At 40.7% G+C, this 23727-nt stretch overlaps 1 protein-coding gene across 6 annotated transcripts in view; it reads right to left on the reverse strand.

The window, feature by feature from the left end:
* LIMCH1 (LIM and calponin homology domains 1) overlaps nucleotides 1-23727 on the reverse strand; it is a 181726-nt gene that overhangs the window by 87729 nt on the left and 70270 nt on the right. For 5 of the 6 annotated variants that reach the window (XM_052780170.1, XM_052780171.1, XM_052780172.1 and 2 more), the window contains exon 3: nucleotides 14664-14733. In XM_052780170.1, the coding sequence (XP_052636130.1) occupies nucleotides 14664-14733 (70 nt within the window). Of the gene's footprint in view, nucleotides 1-14663; nucleotides 14734-18910; nucleotides 18930-23727 lie in introns of those variants that run through there. The other variant, XM_052780178.1, reaches the window with a different exon arrangement.

A 23727-nucleotide genomic window follows, 5' to 3' on the forward strand; every position in this document is an offset into this window, starting at 1 on the left:
AAAACAGCAAACTGTGCTTATAATTCAGCTTACCTAGGTATAACCAATGGCTCCTCCTCAGAACAGTCGCAAATAAGGCTAGCAGAGATGTTCATGCACCCTTAAATGGCAAGCTTCCAATTCCTCACCTGCTATTTCTGAAAATCCTTGCAATTTAAAGCCACATTATACAGACTGAGGTGAAACTTAGCTGATGAGAGTGTATGCAGGAAAAGGGTAATTTTAAAGCCAATACGATTTTTTCCTTTCCTCAACAGAGGGACTCAAGAGTTCAGTTGGTTGATCAGAGAGAGGCATATCTAGACAGCAGAACCAGTAGAGTCCAGCAAGATTATTAGGCCAGGCTTCACCGGCCATGAAAGCAGCTGTACTAGCTCCAGAGCCAACAAGAAGCTGCCAGCAATTTAGCTGATTTAAAGGACTGCAGAGCCCCAGTCAGCTCACATGTCTCCAAACAACTCCCGCAGGTGCAGATTTCTGGAGAATGCAAATGTTACACATGGCTACCCAAAATCAGCTCAAGGCCAGCAGGACTTACTGGCTTTGGCAAGCACCTCTATACTGCCCATCCTAGCGATTGGGGAATATGCATCAGACATAGTACTGCCTTGCTTGAATGCATGGACCCAGCTGAGGCTCAGCACTGCGCTGAAGCTAACCAGCCTTTAAATCTGGAGACCCTACTAAGAGCTACCTGGGGTTTACAAGGTCAACAGATGTAGCCCCATCCAAATACAGGGGCTACAGAGCTATGCAACCACCTTAGGTGATGCAGGAACACTGCCCAAACTGCAGCACAGGGAGCTCAACCACCCAGGAGGCACCAGACCCTGGGCACACATGCTCTTTATACCTGTGCATGTACATGCCTGCCAGCCAGCCCAGGGCTGCACAGGGGCTTCAGCGTGTCTCATGCTCTGTGTATGACTGCAGAGAGCCTGGAGAGTCAGCTATCACATGAGCAGCGCCCACTTTCTGGAGCTTTTTGGCTACCTGGAAATCTCTAAATGTGCTATGCTGCACCGCTAAGCTGATCTCATGCTTTTGGGCCACTTGTCCCCGAACGAGAAAGGCGCTGGCGTCGAGCAGCTCTCCTGCAAGAGCCATCCTGTGGCTGTGCCGAGCCAGGGTGACAGGTGCTGCTGGCTGTCAAACTCAAGCGGGCTGTTCAGTGAGTTGCCCACACCCACAACATGGAGGTTATCCAGGATTTTCCATTCTCTGGCATATCCCAAACTCCACCTTCCATTATCCTGAATAGAGCAGTTGACTGTTTTTCCTCTTATTTACTTCCCATCCACTTCCTAACCTCAGTCTGGCACTTTTATTCCTCCAACTTGTATTGTAAAGTTATAAAGGACAAGAATATTTGTACACTATTATACAAAGAGAATAAATTACACTGGAAGCTGTGATGGAGAATATTGACCACGAACTTTGAAGTTCTCGGTCTGCAATTTACTTACATAACAGTTTGTGCGCAGGCTTAGGTGCTGGATTTCTAATACTGCTCATCAAATTTCAGGCAAGCAAAATAGAATAAGCAAGGTGAACTACTCTTGGGAAGATAAACTACCTGCAAGAATTTTTGATGCAAGTAGGAGAACACCAAGAACTCACAGTTCTTCAGAAAATATGTAAAAGTCTGGAATCCAAAGAGTTTCAGTTCTCTAAGATCGTTTTTTAGAAAGTAAATTTTAATCAGGATTGGGTGGCTCAAGAGATTGGGTAATAGTATTTTAAAAAGCAAGTGATTAATCTCTGATCAACCAGAGGGTAAGGACTAAAGAGCATTTAAGGTCTCAAACACCCCTGGGAACTAGCCAACTTAGTCTAATACTGTGGGTGCTGACTCTAGGCAGATTTTGGATTTTGTATTTTCTCATGCACAGTCCGCACGCTTATGAGTAGCCTTCTCTAAATTTCACTAGAACTACTCCATTACCTTCCCCAAAATTCTGCATTACAGTTATGCTTATGAAGAGCCAATGGCAGTTAGATCCCAGGTTTGCTGATAACACTGTGGTGACAAATACCTTGTTTCTCTGTTTCCTTTCTAACTGCATCTATGTGTTGTTTCTTAATTACAAACTTCTGAAGGCAGAGACTGCAGATGCCATATAGCATCTAGCATAAAAACGATGAGGAGACCATACCAGTAAGCTTGATACTTACTTTGCAGGAAAACAGACTTTGATCATTGCTGACTGTGTCATTCAAAGATCTGAAACGCTCAGAAATTGAGTGGGCGTATCTGAAGATACAGCTCAGGAGCTCCCTTCAAACTAATCATGATATTGGATTGACTTTTGCTCTTTTGGTTGTTTTGGACAGAATGAAAGAGCAAGTAACAATTGGTGTGATATTGCTGAAGATAAAATACCACCCATTCTAATAGAATTCTGCTAACGCCTTGCTTACTCAAATTTTTGACAGCAACACTTCTCTGAGAGGATGTAATTATCTTGCTGCTTCTTTCTCTAAAATTCTAGTCCACTGACATATCAGATTCCACCCAGCCACTATTCAGCACTGTAAAAATAAAATACAGGAGTGCACACTAAGAAGGAAGATCAAGCTAGCCTGACTGTGTTTCTCAAAAAAACCAGAACAAACCAAAACCCAGCCTCCTATGGCTAACTTTGTCATGTTTCTTTTTTACATAAGTCTGTTACTAAACACTGACTTCAGTAATGAATTTTATGTGTTCTTTTGGTGCATAACAATTATTTATTTATTTACTTACCTCTCTTTGCCTCTTTATAGGCTTTTATAAAAGCTCTGACAGCGGTCTCTGGGGACCATTCTATTTGATTTACCAATTTGCAACTAGTTTTGCCAATGATTGATGCAATTCCTGTGTTTGCTCATAATTTGTTTTATGAAATGTCAGAATATACATTGTTTCCAATACATAGTATCAAACCTGTAGTAGTAGTTTTGTGTTTTTTGTTTTTTTTTTTAAATTTGCTTGTATTTTCTTTGAAAATAATCAGCACAGCAAAACAGCATGTCTATGTCTGATGCATGTGGCACTCTCAGGACATTTCAAGTTATGCTTTTCATGCAGTTGTTGTGGTTTAAGAAGCAACTACTGTCTGACCTCTTTAGGGGTAACAGGAGAAACTTAATGAAAGAAAACATCCGAGAATTGTACAAAAAGAAAGGGTTTTTTTTCTGCTTCTGCATATGTCAAGTAAAAGCTGTATAAATTATTTTTCTAGATCAGAAGTTGAGAGATTTTATTAGCTTGTGCTACTGACCTGTGCAGACAGTTTTCTGGCACAATTTTCATGACTTGTTTACAGTATCACCTCAGTTATCCAGAACTTCTTGTTATCCCCACAAGGGTCAAATTCCTGACATGTATTAATTACATGGAAAATTGCCCTGGATTACCTGAAACCTCAAATAACTGAACCTATTCACCATCCTCCCTTTTAAATAACAGAAGATACACTGTATAGTGGTGCTAATACTTTGTGGCTGATCCCTGTAACTCCAGAAATTAATACATAAATGTCACACTTCTTATTTGGCAGGTCTGTCTGCTCTGGTCTGAAAATCAGGCTCAAGAGGCAGAGAGCATTTATAGCATGGTCCTACTCACTGCCGTGGGCTGCGGGGCAGGAGATAGGAAGGACAGGAAGGTTAAAACCAAAAACCACCGACCAGCATTCCTGATCCACGCACCGCTGGCCAAGGAAACAGAGCCGCTTCACAGTTCAGCCCTCCCTAGGTGCCAAAATGACCTTGGATCCCTTCCGTAGTCAGCCAAAGAGTAGCTGCTGCCTGCATGGTAAGTATATGTCCCACTGACACTTGAGCTTTTACAGTTGTGGCTAGCGGGCTCCATCTCCTTCTGCCTGTCACTGGGCAATCAGGCCTGCAGCTTCTCCTTGAAGGTGTTCACCAAGCAGCTTCACAGGAACCTCCACGACTGCATTATCAGGGCTTGAATGCAAAGATGAGGATGCAAAGACCTACTGGCAGCTCACACGTTCAGCCAATGGTAGGCATTAGCTCTAAGACTCCCTAATGCTGTTGCTAGGCAGGAGTGGTAAAGTTAGGATTGGTTTTGGAAAAAACAGCAAGCCTCCTTCCAACCAAACTAGAAACGGTATTCAAAGGACAACAGCAATGAGGCAGCTTTTGTTATGAGAAGGTATTAGAAATATCCAGGAATGCTTGGTAACACCCATGGGATTTGTTGGCTGTGCAGCCAAGCTACACAGCACCCAGCCAACCCAACAGTTATAAAAGGCCAGAAGCAAGAGCACCAGCAGCCCAGGCTATCGGTTTAAGGCCTGAAGTTTGTTGCCCCACAACAGGTGCAAGGATGAGACTCACATCTAGCACTCAGTCCATCGTGCCTCCCAACACACGGATACAACTTTCCAACACACCAAGTCAAGTAATGTCTCTCTAGCTGTTGCAGTAGAAGCAGAGCAAACAATACGAACATTACCACTAAAAAGGAAAAGAAAGGGGAAGAGGGGGAAAGCATAATGTTTGCCATTGGCCTTATAGGGAAACACAAGCTTGATTCCAAGTCGTGCATGAGAACTAGTACAATCCAAAGAGAAAAGCCGGGGTGATGAAGGAGCATACAGAATGGACTGAAAAAAGCCCAGTTGAACTCAGTACACACTTGGATGCATGCGGACATTTAGCAAGTTCAATACTCTCTCTTGAAAAGTCTGAAAAGAGAACTCCCTTTCACATGTTTCACAGTAATAAATCAGCGCACACCATTGCCCCAAACAGAAACAGACATTCGCCATCTAAGTAATAGTGCTTCCCACATGAAGATGAGGAGGCAGAAGCAAACAAAGAAGTGGCAATAAAAAGGACTTTAACAGAAGGACACCACTTCAAACAGCTGAGGATTGCCTCTGTACTGCAATATTAATTTTCTAGACCGTTAGTTATATTGCTTGTCTAGAAATGAATAATTCTCCTACTAAGCTGTGGGACAGATTTCCACATATTATGACAAGGCTATTCAGCTTTCAAAAGGTTAATAGTGAATGGCTTTGATGTCCCTCAGTCAGATAGTTCAGCCTACCACTGTATTTTTGCACAAGCAATTAACTAAGCTCTTTCCTCTGCAGTATTAATTTTAACAGGTTTACAATAGTATCATTAGACCTCTGGACATTTAAGAGGAAGCACCTTACAATTAGAAAGTACTGTGCCAAGCAGGAAGCAAGTGGCTTTAATCCAGGAGCACTGAGGAATGCAGAAGGCAAGGGGACTTTCAGTGTCAGGTACTCCAGCCTCTATGAACTCTTGACCAAGCACCAGACTGCAGAATTTTACTGGGCTCTTAAACCAAAGAAATGACTGCACACGGATCTTTAAGATGCTAGTTTTCCACTAGCTTGCCTTTTTGCTTGTTTGCTTTAAGCCAGGGAAACAACTGCAATGTGATCTTTGGAGCAAGACGTGTTCCATCATCTGCATTCAGCACGTAGGCTCCTGCTAGCGACATGCACATCATCTGACAGAAATCCACTTACAGTGCCCGGAAAGGTTTTCAGCGTAGAAACAGTACGAACAGTTGCTAGCAGACATAAACTGCAACAGACTTCACAGAGTTGATTCGCAGCCAGGAAGGGGATTAGAGACAACATTCTTTTGCCACCATCTTCAGCCTAAGGGCCGGGGTCACAACAGACCGTCACTAACTCATGCTTGCTCCCTTTTCAGAAGAGGAGAAGGTAATAGGAAGCTTGAGCATCCCTGACTCATTTTGAGGTGGCAGATCTGTTGGTCTGACCACACTGTGGAAACTTTTTTTCCCGCTCGCCTCCCCAGGGACTGGTCAGGTTAAGAGCTGTTGGGAAGGCACCCTCCCCTTTCATATCTCCAGTGCTACTGTTACCCGGTTATCAACATTCTCCTGATTGTATTACGTGGATTTTATGGGCAACAGCACCCGCCTCTCAGACGCTGTGAGAATGCAGGGTAGCAGCAAGTACAGCAAATATTCTTACTCTGGTCAACCCCATTTACCACTGAATTTAGCTCTCACTCTCTCAGATAAATACTGGCATCTAGTTGTTCCCTGCAGCAGAGGCTACATGTCACTGAAAAAGACAGTTGAGGATCAGAGACGGTATTTATAGAGCAGACCTACAGACTCCAATCTGTGAGAGGCTTTCCAGAATTAGGGAGTGAGAATACTACTAAGTATAGTTTTAAACACAGACAACCTTTAAATGGGGGATTTCAGGACGATACTTTCCTAGGTTCCCATGTCCTTCAATTTTGGCCAATAACATAAGAATTGCATCTAAGTTTAAACTCCCTAGCCGCAGTTTCAGAACTACTTTAAACTGATAGAATGACACTTCCTTCCCCAACTTGGTAAGCCTCTTCGTTCCCTCCTGCTGGCACTCCTGCTCACACAGTTACATGCTGTAAGATGAAGGAGAAGGGTATTTTTCAGCCAGACCAGTTGCCCACTACAGCTAATAACCATCTGAGTGCTAGTGCTGGCATGGTAGAAGGTGTTAGAAAGTCAAATTCAGAGCAGCTGAAAGCAACCATAGCCTCAGGTCTGGTTTTTCTTGTTAAGAACAAAAGCTGATACTTCTTTTAGCCTCAAGACATGGATAGTTGTAGCTCTGCTTATTTTATGTGTGCTAGCCTAAACACATGCAGCACACCAGCTCAGTGCTGCTTTTTATGACCTCATTAGGAAACTAATGGATTTTGCAACAGAAGTTACCCAAAGATTGCAGGTGCCTGGATACAACTCCAACAGTGCCACAGTCATCACAGGGCATGGGTGACACATTCGCAGACTCAAGACATCCAACTCCTCCACTGAAAGCTCCTGAAGATGGTACATGCCTCCAGAGCACATGGTATTTGCCCAGTTAAGAGCAGTCATAAGCTTCAACAGTGGGATTTGTCCTGAAGAGTTTAAGTCATTCTGCTCAGGAGGCCTTTCGTTTCTAAGACAACAGCTCAAGGAAGGCACTGGATTCTTGACTTCATTTAGTGCAGCCCTAAGCTACATAGCAAATGGCATTTTGTTTGTTGAACTGCCATTTTTTCTGATACTTACAGATACTTAGAGATTATTCCTCAAAAGTTTGCCATTTCCAAAATACTCACTCAACCAGAGTCAGTAAACCAACGTAATGCAAGTCATGGCTGAACTTGCAGAAAGACGCTTTAGGACCTGAAAGCAAATCTAAAAATTAATCCAGTGGGCAACCTGCATTTTCCACGGGTACAAAATGAGCTCCTCCTGGAAGCCAGCTGCCCTCTCCAACCTGAGGAAAGACTCTGTCATTTATAGTAAAGGTTAATGCCATGATAAGGGCAAGTTCACATTTCAGCTGCCTAGTATTAGGGCTTCAGCAGCAGCAGCAGCAATGCTTTTCTTTTTGCCATTTTCAAATGTTATCCCTGGAATCCTTCACTTTATTAAACCTATGTCCAAAAAAAAAAGTAAACAATCATTACACTAGGCCTTTATTTATATAGTTTTATAAATAACATCTATGTGAAGTCACTGGACAGCCCCAGAACAGGTAGACTCTTTGCTTTTAATCAGGCGCTTTTTTCTAAAGCATGGTAGTTGGCTTTCCCTTCTCAAGGCTGGGCAACAAAACTGTGTCTGTGTAAAACAAAACAAAAAAAATCAAAAAGGAGATCCTCTGCAGTGACCATCCTCCCTTGGTTTTAACACAGAAAAGGTTCCCCTCACCTCTGAATTTGCGTATTAACATTTTAAATTATTCCATGTGAATAAAGCTAATTATAAACCTATTGATTAAAGCCATGGATGAAGACTTAAGTTGGGAGAGCAGTCTAAAAACAGACTGTGAATGACACAGGAATGCCTGTGATATTTTTGTAAGTGTTATTTATTGTTTGTATTAACATACTGTCTAGGAGTCCTGGCCACAGAGCAGGACTCATGGGGTGAGGTGTTAGACAGAAACAGACTAGCAGATGATCCTTGCCACAGAGAGCTTACACGTATTATTAGCATTTGGCCAAACCAAGTCATGACATTCTCAGTGACAGAGCTCAGCCGGCTCAGGGCATGGCTTGAGCTGACCGTGAAACTGCTGCACCTTTGAATCCTAACCAGTCTAGTTTGGGAACAGATCTCAACAACTTGACAAAGTTTGCATCTGTCCACAGCAGCTATGCTTCACAGCTGTCCTTCACGGGTGTCCTACAAACCTTTACTCATCCTGGCTGGTGCCATCCTGACCCAACAAGGAAACTGTTCAGGGCGCTCTGGCTGCTAAATAAGAGACTTCAGCTTATAACAAGGGACAAATTCCTGGACACTGGCAGAAAGGGACAGTATCCTTAGCATGACGAGTAGTGGTCCCAGCCAACAAACAGCTTAGCTTAGCTTACTGAGTGCACTGTAAGCACTGCAGCCAACAAAGCATCCAGAAGAAGAAGGGACTTTAAGACCAGCAGTGAGGTTAGTCTGCAGAAGCCCTGGCTGAGTGCTGGCTGGTGCCAGTGGTGCAGGAAGCACACAGAAACCTGGGAGGGATCAGTAATGGCCAATTCGGAAGCAAACAAGGTGTCACTTGCTTCAAGTTTCACCTCCAGTCATCATAAACGCAACACTCCAGCTGGTAGCTGAGGACAGAAGGGACCACTCATGGATGTTAAGGACAGCTCATGAGCCAGAGTGGGATGGTGCACATGAAGACTACTAGGAGCTGGCTGAACTCACTTCTCTGAGGGTGCGCTTCATAGCTAAACACAGCTCAGACCATCAAAAGCAAATAAAACAAGGTGGGGTCATTTACCTGCCTTTGATTTTTTTTGATAGTGCATGTCTTTTATTTCAGCTTCTCTTATATCCATATATCAGGTTAAAGTTCAAACTTGGAAGCCTGGGCAACACAGGCTGAACCCAAGTGCAGCAGTGGAATACGTCTCCACCACATATACTACTGTCAGACTGATGATTAGTTTCCAGCATCAAAAGTATGAGAGTTTTGGAGCCAAACCCAACGCCAGAGCACGCACATCCATTTCAACCAATAAAATACTAAAATGAGATGCCAGCACTGTGTTTTGCATTTGACTCACTAGTTTTTCTCTAAATGGGAGGACAGCAATGCTTTCTAGACAGCATTTGCATGGTTAATTGGAAGCAATAAAAACCTTCAATCCAGTCAAAAAAAAAAAAAAAGGTGAATTTCACTATAAAGTTTTAGTTTTTATTGGTTTGCATCTCATTTTTTCCTCCACTAATGCTGCTTCCTCTATGCTTCCTGCCAAATTTCAACTGATGGCCGTTTCCTCTTCTGCGATGAATTAACTAAAGCATAGACTGTTCTACACAGACTCTGTTTACAAACAGCCTAGTTAAGAAACACCTGTTAGTTTACTTTTGTGTTCCTCATGAAACTTAGAAATGTTTGTGAGTACGGATACAGCTAAATTCATTAAACAGGAATTTTATAAGGTAGCCCTATCCAGCTCAGATGACACCTAAACAAATAGGCAGGAAAATCTAAATGAAAAATTAATTTGAAGGCAGAGTCTAGAAAGCTTAGGGGGTAAAAAAAACCAAACACCACAAGCATACAAGGACACAACGATACAAACAATATTTTTTTTTAAAGGATACTATTGTTTTAGTGAAGGGATTCAATATATATTACACTATGTAATGAGCCAAAGCACACAGTGCTGCTCCAAACCGCTGGCCAGACCTTAAGTATTATTTTAGTCAAATATTTAGATATCAGAACTGAAAGCAGGCACAGGAGGTGTAGAAAAGCCGATTTCGCAAGGAAGAGCCACAGAAAACATGGCAGAATGGTTTGCACAGCATTTTGCTATGATGTTGACACTTTGCTTTCCATCAGCATTCACAAAAACGTTTTCAGGATGTGAGTGCCAAGAATTTACTGTTTTTAGACAGGAAATTTTGCTTCTGTTTATTTCACATGTACCGCAACTTACACAGCAAGACTTTTTTATGGATACAATTGTGCTTGCAAATGAATTTGTCCAGCAGCAAGAAGGACAAAATAAGGCAACAGAAATTATCATGTATTAAGAATCTAGATATTACAATAGGAGTAGGCTCTTTCCAGAAAGTACTACAAATAATGAAAGGGAGAGTGAGAAATTAAAAGGAAGAATGAAAAGATAATTTTTTTAAGGAAAAAAAAAATAGTAACACTGAAGTATGAGTAGAAAGAGTGATAAAAATAATGCGCATCAGTTAAAGTTCCATGTGTTTCTTTATCTTCTCTAATTATTTTTAATTCTGTAAAACACACTACACTATATTTGGGTATTGTAATTTTATTTTCAGGTTCATATCTGCATAAAGAAAAAAGTTCTAATTTGCTAAACTTACTTAGCAGCATAAACTCCTGAAAGCTAATACAATGCTGAAATTTCTTTGGAACATCATATGATATAAAAAACCCCCAAACCTGGAATTTATGCAACAGTACAGCATAAAAGCAAATTACCAGCACCAGCAGACAGGTAGCTATTCTTAATAAGGTTCACAGCAAGTTCCCAGAGAACACTTTGCCAAGAGAAACTTCCTAGGAAAATAATCACAGAAAAAAACCCCCTTGTTTTCAAAGGAACAAGCTTTTTCAAACAGCACGTCACAGTTCTGTTCATCTTGGTGCAATAACCATGCAACCAGGTGACTTTTGCAGAGCTATTTTTTTCCACTGCTAAATCATACAAATGTCACAAAGTTGAAGACTGTACATAAGCAGAAAACTGGATGCCACAGTAAACAGATTTTTATTCAGTAGTTCTGAAATGTGAGCCAAGATCCAGCTAAAGTTCAGCCCTCCAACTTTGTCTTGACTACTTCCTACTATTATATGTGAGATTCTTTCACACAGCCTCTGAAGTAAGTGTCTGAGCTCCTGTGGGGATTGTTCACGGAACTGAAGTAATGCTACAAACTCTCCTAAACCCTGTCAAACAAAAGATAAGGCAGAAACCTTTTCTTTTCTCAGAGTGACATTATTCAGGGACAGGAAACAAAAACTAGACTTTTTTTAGGGAAAAAGATAGTCAACATACAGCAGTTAGCATTATAAAGCAAAGCTTACCTACGATGATGCTGGAAATTTTTTATTTCTATAGAATTAAATATATAATAGGGCATAGTTGTACAAAATTGCAATTAGTAGAAACCTTAAAAATTAGTTGTGCCCACTATGAACGTCATAGAAAATGAAAGAAACCAACAGCAACTCACTGAAAAAACTGCTGGTTTTGTAAAAATCATTTCTACATTAATTATATTCATTGTACTCTAACAATCCATCTTTGTAAGACTTCTGCAGCTTCAGATGGTCTTTTAATTAATAATTCAGCCAAAATACTTTTCCAGCCTTGCGCAATTAAATACATTAAATGATGCTTCTGGAAAGCTGACAGTCTTAAAACAAAGATGTTCAGTTTCAATTTCTCACAAGAGAAAATTTCTTCTGGCAACACGGCTCTTTCAGCAAAGCCTGTTATTCCTCCCTAAGTTTAATACGTTCTTTGGATGTTTTGCGAATTTTCTTTTTGGTGGGAGCATTAGCTTTCTAGATTAATGAATACTGAACAGGAATGAGAAAGCATTTCATCAAATTTAGTACTCACTGTAAGTAAGTCTGAATACCAAACTGTTGGTCCCACATTTTATTTCATTAAAGCAATGTATCATTTCTGCTGTGATAACAGAAGCAGTCGGCACTTCTGGAGATCAAAGCAAATTACAAACAAGCCTGCCAAGCTGAACATATGTAATTCTATATGTAATGCTGCATACAATCCACATCCTGACTTAAAATTGTAACTAGACAAAGATCACCTTTGTGTATTTATATGGCCTGTGCTTAGTACGGTGGTGTGCAGATCCTCAAGTCCTAACTTTAACACTACAACACTATAACCAATAAATTTTGCTTATATGATTGGTGTTCTGGTACACAAAAGGTCTGCAAATAAGCCATTCCCTCTTACACTACATGAGGAAGTCACTGGTAAGAATTTCAGAGTAACTGCAGATTCATTTAGCTTTAAACACCAGGAAAAGTTTGAAGAATTCAGTCTGTCAACACTAGTTATATATGATACTTCACTGTAGTGTTATGAGAAGTCACTCAAACATGAAATACAGGCAAAATTTTTACACCTGATAATACTCCCAGATTAACATCTCAGCATGTCTCCGATACAGGCTTCAAGTTTACTGTTACTTTACTTCAATAAAGCATACTTCTTCATTTGTCCTTACAATAACAAAGGAGAAACACAAAGTATCATCTGGAGAATTAGACTCAAGTAGACATTTTGTAGAGCTACTTAATATATGACTGTTTGTGTCTCTGGAGGTTAAAGATGAAACAAAAGGCACTTTGAGTACTTCACAATTACTCGTAAGTTTTAGCTCCAACTCTGTAAAAAAGAAAACCTACCTATTGTCTCTACTAGTGAACTAAATACTTATTCTATCAACTATCAGGAAGAAATTAATTAATTCTGTTAGAATGATTAAGTTACACTTTTTAGGTAGAAGCAGTATCTAGGAGTTCAAAAGCACATCTCTCACACAAGGCAGAAAAGGTACTGAACCTTTCACAGTGTTTCTACGTGTACTGGAGGAAATCACACTCCCTCGGGTGAAATAACTGGAAAGAAGTAACTATATACTATGTCAAGCCAACCGAAGCTAAGACAATAAAGAAAAATTGGCAATAAATACAGTAATGTCCCTCATATGTGGTCAACTAACTAGGAGGTGTAACTGTTTCTGGACTATGGTGTCAATACTTCAATTTTTTTTCAGACACATGGACATGGTACAGGTAAGAGAAAACAAAAAGATACTCACTGCACTCAAACATACTCCTGATGTCTGTACTTTAAAATTTGAATACCTCATAAATAAGCATAACGGACTAGAACACTTGATCATATAAATTCACATGCAATCCTTAAAACAGCCACTTACCACTGGCAACAGAAGTCAGCAGGTATGGAACTAGACACCTTCGAAAGCAAGGGGACATTTGGATGGCTTGCTTTGTTTGCAGCAATTTATTCACAGAACAGTAGATAAAAACACCCATTGGTAATGTTCAAGAAGCTAGAAGCACCAGTGAACTTTTTAAATAGCCTAATTATGTATTAGGAAAAATATTTAGAAAAGTAATTACTAAAGGTAAGTAGAGGACACAGGTACAGAGGTAAAAAAGTCACTTCCCAACACAGAAAAGATCTACTGTATCATTAACAGCCTGAAAACTGCTTTTTTGGTAATGCTTTGAAGATATACATCTTGCAAGAGAGATTTATCTCAAGGAATGAGAAAAATACACACACATAACAACTTTTTCTATGTCCCTCCTACCACAACCACCTTACCTTTGGGATTTTACATATGAATAAGAAAAAAACCAATGTAATTCAATATCACCCTCTTAAAACAGTCATAACAAAAATTGAGTCTTTCCTGAAAGGGAGCCAAGGAAAAGAAAACTGCACTACTGGTATCTTTTGCAGCTGTTTATATCAAATATTCCTTTCAAATAAGACTGCATAGGAATAAAACTAGATGGTTTTTAGAGGCAAAAGAAAGGCACACAAGGAAACTTTAGAGAAAGGGTGGTGGGGATCACAAATCCTAAAACTAGACAGTATTCATGGAGAAATATGCCTGTCAATCTACAGGCTGAAGGACCCAGCCTCAAAGGCTATGTGATAACATTATAGAACCAATTTAAAAATCAGTGTAACATTATTTCTAATACACTGAAACTTTTAAATGTGGTTTACATAAAGTAACGTTAACCTCAGCTATCAACAGGTAACATGTTCTGAATCTTGCACAACTGAACTACAATGTGAGTAGTGCCAGAACAGAAAGGAACCACGTATGTAAGTAAATCATTAGTCTAAATCAAGGATGGCCACCTTCCACATGCTCAGGGGCCCTTTTATTCCCAGCCACATGTCAACATAAAATCAATACAGCCATATTTCTCTGTGGCTAGTCCTGTTAGACCCAACACCCATTCATACCTCCACTTTCTTCCCCAACAGCAGGCACAGGACTGTGCCACCCCTTGAGGTGACCTCCTGAGCACCCAGCACTCCTGAGAGCCCACAGGCTGTCAGCACGTCCTCTGTGGTCTTCCTCACTTACAACAGATTATGGCCAACTTTTACTCTGCCCTTAAAGTCAACATGAAACAGTTCCCTAGGTAGTCCCACAATGAATGTTATCTGCAGACTGTGGTATTTGGGGGAAAGAGAAAATGAGACAAAATATACAAGTACAGTTTTCTTTCTTTCCAAAAACTATCTTTTTGTGGTGATGGCTTCTAATGCATACATTCCAGTCTTTCTAAAGCTAGCACCACAACTGGAAGATGACATATAACCAAGAAGATATTCTTCCTCTAAAAATATACTCTGCCTCTTGAATACTGCCCACTTCTGAAAAAAGGACTGGAAGGTCTTAAGGTGACTACACAGAGAGTTCAGATTTCAGAAGGACTATCTGAGTTTAGTACCTTAGAAGAGTTCAAATTACAAAAATAATTGCTATCTGAATCACACAGTCATAAAATCAAGGTGCAAAAAGCAGCACTGAAAGATTTTTCTCCATTTGACATACTCACCAAACCTGCAATGGGGGTCGGTAGTCTATTGATCTTTTTTACCAATCCCGGCTTTATTGCATTCAGCAACCTGTTACGAGAAAGGAGTATTTGTGAGTAGTAAGTCACAAAATCCAAATTATCAAACACTTGTCCCTGGCACATAAGAATTTCAGTATGGCTGGAAGAGTCTCCCTTTTCTCCCCTCCTGAAAACACACATGTACCCAAAGTTCCACAACTGAAATGAAGAAAGACTAGAAGGAAAAATATCCACAGCACGGTACCTCGGCAATATTTATTTTACATCCTAAATTGATCTAGATCACGTCAGTCTTGACAGGCTCTGGGTGAATTTTATCACATTAGTCTGCCTCCATTGCCTAAAGGCAAGTCTTGCCTGGAAGGGCGTGAGAGCAGAAACCCATCCGGGTATCACCACAGCTTGGGAAGAACAGTCTGGCAGTTACTGCACTGCAGGAAAGTGAGAAAGGACATACACTGTATGGGTGGCCTGTCTTATTTTTCTGCATCTGTACTTGAAATTAAATGCCATCCTTGCATATGTTGTGGAGAATGGAGGTCCCCATAAAACAAAAATGTGAGAAGACAAATAAAAAGGAGCCCAAAAAAACCCACCGCACCATGAAAACATCATTAGGCCAGTGATACCATGGTTGAACACTGTTCATTGTCCAAAGATTAGCAACCCCCCCACGAAAGTTCCCCACCACCCATGGACATGCTATGAGAAGTGCTGACATGGCTGATTGTTAGAATATTCCAAAAAATGATCAAGCCTCTAAAAGTGGGGAATTTTAATTATAAAATCCTGTTGCAACAACCACTGTTTCTTTACCACCCTTCCACCAAGAGAAAACCCTTATGCCTTTTATCCGCAGGAAAATTCAACCAGTCCCATCCATTGGGAAGAAAATCATCAGGTCAAGACACCCACTTCAAATTCAAGATCTTTGAAGAGAAACAAAGATGTCTATGATAATTTAAAACTCTTTAAAAATGAGAACAGCCACTATGGAAGAGAGGAATCTCACTTTGTGCTGACACCGTCTCCATTCAAGAACCGACTCTTCCGGCAGCCTACCATGGTGGTAAAATTTACTAATATTTAATTTTTGAGAGGTCTGGCTAGGAAGTTTATCCAAACTAAAAAAATATTCCTTTCAACTAAAAGCTAAGTCTGGGATTGTTTCCAGCTCCCTACTTCTGAGCTAAGATAACATGGGGTGTGTCACTCCTATAGGCTCCACAGAGAGCCATCTCTCCATACTGTCACGTTATTTACTGTTTGATTCCTTCTTAGGACTGTGGCAGTTAGCAAGCTCATTAAGGAGTCCATCCTTCCCAGGGGTGGATACCTGGCTTTGTTAACATTGAAATGATTGCTTTTCCGCACCTCTTTCTTTTTTCCCCAGAAATAGTATATTGGTTGGGTCTGTGCAATCACTTGGAGAGAACAGGGGAGATGCTATTCTAAATGTTCTCTATGATCACAGTTAATAAAGCTCCTATCTGACCTGTTCTAAGTTGTACTTGTGTTATTACACACTTGGAATCCCAACATCTCCAGCACCACCATAATCAGGAGTGGCAACAAACCCAATGTGAATGACATTTTTGGGAGTTGGGGGTATTTTCTTGATCTTCTTGCAGTTAAAAACTCTGTAACCCAAGCTCATACAGGTTGCTGTACTATTCCTGCCTTCTGCTTACAGTAGAATCTAACACTATCATGCCCTAAAAACAAATTATGAAAGAACATACTTTTATATACAAACAATTCACTTTTTCCCCCTAGATGCACAGAATAGCAAGAAAAAAAATGCACATCTCCCTTTCTATAACCATAATTTTATTTCACAGATAGAAAACAAACACTACTACTTCTTCCCCCAAGAGTCACTAACCTATCTTTCAGCCTTGCACAGCAGCAACCTTAAAAAAATATTATTTTCCATTTAACTGCTGCAACAGGCAATTTAAGGTGGGGGGTTTTGTTGGTTTTTTTGTTGTGTTTTTTTTTTTTTTGTCAGAGCACTTTTTTCCAAATACTGTAGCTCTGTTGTGATTTCAGTTGTCGATCTGCCTACTCTGTCACAGAGAGAAAAGGATATATTAACTAAGGCATCTCATTTTCTTTATTACTCAAACATGAATACATCAGGCATCATAACGAATATTGCAGGTGCAGATCAAAAGCCATAGACAATAATAGAAAGTAAAATAAAGAGGTCTTAATGGAAACCAAAGTGCCAAAGCCCATTCTAAATAAATCCTCGAAATGGCTTGTACAGGCTTCCCTGTGAAATAAGGGAGAAGGATAAAATGAGAGGAAGGAAAGGAGCAGGGAATAAACAACATTTCAGATCACCGTTTGGAGTCTGAAGAGGGAGGAAACGGGATGGGGCAAGATAGAAAAGCCTGAGGAAGAAAGGTCTCTATTATTAAAATGTTTACCTCCTGTTGGAAACATCTCTAAACAGTCCAGCACCAAAATCCCCAGGACTTGCTCACTGCAGAATGTGCCAAAGAGAGATTTCTTCCAGAGCAGACTGGCTGCTTCTGAATTATTGCCTCATCTAGAGCAACAGTCCAGATGCCAAAATATCGAGTGGCTTGAGCTTGCTCTGCCACCAACCTGGCAGAAAAGCTGTACTGTTTATGCAGAGTACCTCAATGGTTGCCTTCACTCACACAGTTACTATCTGTCCCTGCTTCTCGAAAAAGCCACTGAATACACCTCTTCCTACATAGGTCAATACACACAAACTAAGTTTTCTGTGCCTATTTAGACTCATATAGAGCATTTGTCTTGCTATGTAAAGTTTTATCAGCTCCGCTAGGTTTCTGTTGAAATACGTGGCAAACAAAAACCCTAGCCATTTCACACCGGGGACCTGGCGCAAAGCCCTCAGCCAGGGCCCAGGCAAAAGAGTCTGTAGGGGAGAAAACACCAACCCACACCTTCCCCTGGCAGCCCCCTACAACTGCAGTCCCACACTTCCTTGCCCTGCCAACCCTAACCAAAGGACTTGGCTGCCCTGGGCCTCCCATCCCCAGCCATGTCTCGGATTAAAGAGCTTGCAGGGGAGAACACTTGCAGCGCACACCTTCCTCTGGCAGCCCCACTGCATCTGCAGCTCTAGCCTTTGTCCGTCCCCCAATCCTAATCCTAACACTAACTCTAATCCTAATCCTTGGCTCATTCTGAGGTGAAGACACTCAGACATGACCCCAGCACCCAAGTTCACAGAGGAGAGAACATTTGCAGCCTAAATCTTCCTCCAGCCCCCACTACACTGGCCCCTTTTCCAGCCCCATTACAGCTATAGCTCTGGGCTTTGTCACTCTCCCAGCCCTAAACCTGACCATAATAGTGTGTGTTGACCTGTTAATAAACACTTGTTATTTTTCTGTGCCACTCAAAAAAAGATTTTGTAAAAAAACCCCACTGGTTAACCATTCAGAAACACTGGCAACCAGTACATGGCAGAGTACTGTCCTGCCTACTGCACTGCAGACAGCAGAAAAGTCAGACATCAGGCACTCAACATGACTGTAACCAGAAGCAGCTACTTTTCTGCACTTAGCTGCACAGCAAGTCTAGATACCTGCACTGTAGGCATCTATGGACAGGGGAACAATTCCAGCATCTGTTGTCCAACCTCACAGTTATCTCTGAAAATTTTGTATGGCATACTTCTCCTATTGAGGCTTTCTGGTACCTGATATAACCAGTGTTTCTCTGACATGACTAGAAGGAAGATACAATAATGAAATTTCAAGGAACTTCTAACAGTAAAAGGAGCAAAGACATGACAAAAAGAAATACAGATAAAATAGTTCTTAAAAGAAATCAAACAAAATACGATGAAGGCAAAAAAACCCCAACAATCCCACCGAACACCCAAAAGACAATAACCCAAACCAGGATAAAACCAAGCCTCTTCAGGCTCCATCCACAAAACCTGAGTCTCTATACACACACCTGACCTATTCTCCAGACCCTTCAAGGCTCTCAGCTGTGATTTCTGCCCACCACCCCTAGCATTTACACACCTGTCCTGAGTCAGGACAATCCTCTGTTCTTCACTTCTCAAAGTCCTCCTGCCACTTTCAGTCCAACATCCACACACCCATCCTCCCTTTCCCCTGTGCCAGGTGCTGGCTCGGACTCTTCGGTCATTAGCTGTTAAATGAAGCACAGTAAGACACTGCATAGAAGCTAAAACCTTAGAGCTGTCTTACCTTATGGAAATGACAGTGCATGATGGAAGTAGAAAACCGCTCCATCCCCACTCATAGGGATAAGCTAGGTCATTTCCTTCCCCCCAATAAAAGCAAGATCTGAGAGGTATGGGAAGAATCAATTGCTGTGTTCGGTGCTGTCCCCAAGGCTTGGCATTCCAGGAGATAAGGTATCTCCACAGCAGGACAGACAAACTGCAATCAGTACTAGCCACCATGTGATTAACCTATTAGACCTTCCTGGAGTTGTTTATCACCAGTTAAGAATTTGAAAAACTTCTGCCAGGAAGAGAAGGCATTTCAGGCAACAGCTGATAAAAGATCTAATGAAAAGTACCAAGAATTTCATGAGCAGTTGTCTTGCAAGAAAGCATCAGTTAAGAAAATATTCAGAGGATGGCTGCCAAAACCCAGCCTCCAGAAAGACCTTGTTTCTAAGAGGAAATGAAAAAGCACTTTCAGAGAGTAAGCCTCAGAAAAGAAAAAAGAAAGGTTGAAGTGATGTGTGTTCACAGATCAGTCCAGCCTGGAGGGACAGGTATCCAACAGAGTTCTTTGCTCAAATAACAGATCATATTCCTAAAAAGAAAAGCTGACTAATGACCTGATCTTAAAGTAAAAGGGTATTTCATATTTGAGAGTTCAGGAAATTCTATCCACAGTAAACCTTCATGGAGACATTTCTCTTTTTAAATTAAGTTTTACAGGTTTACATTCTAACAAGCAGCCTTTCAGCACTTGATAATTATTAGCCCAGACAGCTTCAGTATCCACATATTTTAAACTCATGCTCTAGCGGCAGCTCCAAAATGCCCCCAAATAGTTGAAATGGAGAGAAAAATCACTATTAGTCTTAAAGATGAACAAATCACATTGAAACAGCAGACAATGAAAAGTCAAAATATTTTGTTGCAAAGGAAGTGGTAAAGAAGTTTCAAAATATAGAGATGTTCTTGAGGTCACAAAAATATTTTTGGGAAAACATTCTTGAGTGATTGCTAATGATGCCCCTGACATTATTTATTTAGGATCAGATGAACAAGGTGCTTTTTTAACAAGCAGGACAGAACTGACTTTGTCCTATAAAGGGCTCACAGTCCAGTCCGGTGAATAAAGAACTATGCAAATAGGTAGCATTGAGAAAACGAGTATGCCAAACACAGGATAGTATGGGTCTTGCTCTGCCAAAGACTAAAAATATGAACAAGATAGAGGCCTTGCAAAACAGCTCAAGAAAGGCAACAGGGAAGACTGTATATAAATAGCTTCACAAGCTATTTATACAGAACCTACCACCACAACTGACATGAAAAGCATCCCATGCACCTACAGATTTACAATTCACACACAGTTTTACACTCAGTAGCAATGGCCATGGATAATTGCCCAAAGTATGTATCCAATATAATTTCTTAAACATACACTCCTGGAAAGCTGAAACCTCTCTCAGGATTACCTTGCTTTGCACTTGAGCAACACTCCATTTGAATGGGTCAGTGTTCCACAGTCTGTTGCACTGTCAATTACCAAGCTCCACTGAAAAAACTCTACTATTTATTCTACTGAGATGCCTTTTTTTTTTTTTTAAACATAAATACAAAGACAGGCCATTCTGGCTGTACTCAAGTATGCCCCTCAATGGCTATTCTCCTCTTCTCATGCACACAGCTGAGCATTACGGTTTATGTTACCTTTGACCCCTCACCTAAATCGTACTAATAAATAACTCTTCATTGTAACACGGCAATAAAACTTAAAGATTAAAAACTCTGGATTCATATAAAACTGTTTCAAATGTCCTCACATGAACCTAAATCTTAATGCTTAATGAGCCTTGGGGCCCGTCTCTCTAAACTGGAGACATGCCAAATCCATGATGCTGATAATGTTTTGGCTTTACAACGCAGAGCCTGAAAACCACAGGAGAACACCAATCCCCACTCACCTCAAGGCATGGGTCACATTCAACACTTCAAGTATGCCTATGAAACTCAAATACCTTCTTAGTTTCCAGGAATAGGAAATTCAAGCAAAAGCCTAATTAATCGTAAGGGCTGGGCATCCACTAACTTCTCCAGTGAGGTATCTGGCAAGACAAGAGTGTCTGCACTGTACACTACACAGCCAAGTGCTGAACTGATGCCAGGCCTATACCACTGACAGACAAGTATCATAACGTATATGCAAAATCCTACAATCTACAAAGATGACGCAGTATTTGTTTTCCCCTACCAGGTCTCCATAAATGGCACAGCAATTTTACGTAAGTGACATTAACTTGCAAGAAGAACTTGATTTTTAAACAGCCACACAACTGAAACACCATATATACAGTGAAGACTGTTCTCCATACCTAACGGTACCACTGACTCAGAGGACAAAGTTTTACTATTCCATAGCATTACACTTGCACTGATCTGGCACATATCCAGCCCTTGCTGAAAACAGCATTCATGTCGGCCCAAAGCTTGGTCAGATGCACTACAACCATGATGCAAGCCCAAAGAAAGACTGCTCTCTGAGAAGCAGCAGCTCATTCATCCCCAGTGACATGAAGAACACAAGCTAAGGAGATTTCTTATTTATAGAAAAAAATTATTCTCAGGAGAGAGTAAATGATAAATTCCATTAAGTTATTCTTGATCACAATCACTTTCAGCTCACTCAGATTTATAGCCACACTTCACTTTAAATACTATTAAAATAATCTATGTGCATGACTAACTTTTTTTTTTTATTTGAAACTAAAACCTAAAAACTTTCTTGTACTTTTAAAAGGCATACATGCCTAACATGCACAGCTGAAGGGAACTGCCTTTCCTAGATATTGTCCTACACAAGAAAAAGTGTAAAGCTTTTTCCTTAATTCACTGTACATACGCAATTTTACCAAGATTACTTAAGAGCAATAAAATACCTCCATATCTGCTCTTTCAAAACATAATGAAAAAGTTACAGAGTCAAAGAATCCTGGTTTCAAACAATAAGCATAGTTTCTGCACACCTTACTAAGCTACATAACACCATGTGCTAATATACAAAATAAGTGTCTCTAAGAAACAAAAAGAAGTTTGGGAAAATGCTCATAAGTTGGTATCCAGAACTGTATATGCAAGTGACATCCATCTTCAACCACATACAATTATTCCTCTTTCACTTTTATATGTTTATGCCTTGACTTCTCAAGGTATGGAGTTAAATATTCGTTAGAACTTTCATGCTTGAGGAAAATCAAAGATTTATTATGCCTGCATTTACTGCTATAAATTGATTTACATACATACATAAAACAGACATGCAGCTAAACTGTTCTACGTACAGAACTCAAGGTATTACAAACAATCATGATGCTGTTGGACTCCACTGCAAAGCCAAATCGTTTCTGCTGATATTTAAATCTGGATTTGGTTTGAGTTAATTGTTTAAGGTCCTTTGCCCAGGATTCATGTCCCAATTGTTGTTGCTACTCTTTTTATGGTTTGGTCCTATTCTTGACTTTAGAATCTCATTACAACTAATACAAACTTTCAGGGTAGCTGGACTCCTAGTACTGCTTGATTCCAGAGAAAGTTTGAGAGAAAATATGATCCCAATTGCATGTCAGAAATGCTTACAGATACACTGGATATATATCACCCTTGCATATTCACATCAAAGCACGTAAATAACTGGGATTTTCCAAGTCTCACATCCTCACAGAGACCTCTCTAACTGCTGAATGCCGAATGTGAAAGAAGGAATCCTGCAGCAGCAGAGCTGGGCAAGGGGAGGTGGATGGCAAGGAGAATGGAAAGGAACCGCTCACCTTAAAAACACACTTGCAAGAATATTAAAGCAGTAACAACTGGGCAAGGTTGCAGGAAGATGTATGCATTTCTGTCTTCATGTAGTAATTTTTAAACTTATTAATAGCAATTGTTGCATGGTTAGAAATAAAAGCAACTTCAACTTCCTTATTTGCTGTTTCAGAAAAGCAAGAGAATTACCCAAATCAGTGGGGCAGGCAGATAGAGACAGCATATACTTTTTCTTTTGCAATCAACCTTCATTCAGATGCCTGAATCCATAGAATAGAACATCTAAGCATTGCAACAACCAGATCTAATTTATTCCTGATTAATCCTCTAGCTTCTTATGATATCTGGGTCAAACCTAAATGTTAAAGCTATCTAACAGAAAAAAAAAACAAAACAAAACACAAACCCGAACATATGCTGAAGTGGAAACTGGGAATTTCTAGTGATATTTCCTGCTACTGGTGTTGTATGCCTCCCTCATAGAGCTTTCCACCATGCCCCCAGGAGGGCATATTTGCCCACCCATGCAGAAGCATAGCCAGGCAACTCCTCAGTCTTTGTATATGAGAATTTAATACACAAAGCAAGAATAGAGCAAGAATTGCCTCCGCCTAGCTATGATGTCCCTTGCTGAAATCACCATCTGCACTGACGTCAGACAGCTATGTTAAAAAGCCATGAACTCATTTCAGACAAACAGAAGTCGCAGTCACTGGCTTCTCAGCACAGCTGGGTGAACAATTAGAGCCAGGACTGTCAGGACAACTGCATAAGTGGGCTTTCAAATATCCAGAAAGAAGGAAGGGCTTGTGTTACCCTCATCTGTCAGCTTGCCGCTTTATGGCACCCTGCATTGTTTAAATATGCTCCTCAGCTCCCGAGCTGAGTGCGTCAAGCTATGAAAATGTCATAATGAGGCCAGATTGAGATGTCAGCTGCAGTGTAAACACTACCAGAGAGGCAGGTACAAGGCTTGTGGGTGCCTGTGGCTAGCACACATGTGCAGGGCTGCTCCGCTAG

Source organism: Harpia harpyja, chromosome 2 (genome assembly GCF_026419915.1).
Source record: "Harpia harpyja isolate bHarHar1 chromosome 2, bHarHar1 primary haplotype, whole genome shotgun sequence".
In the NCBI taxonomy this organism is placed as follows: domain Eukaryota; kingdom Metazoa; phylum Chordata; class Aves; order Accipitriformes; family Accipitridae; genus Harpia; species Harpia harpyja.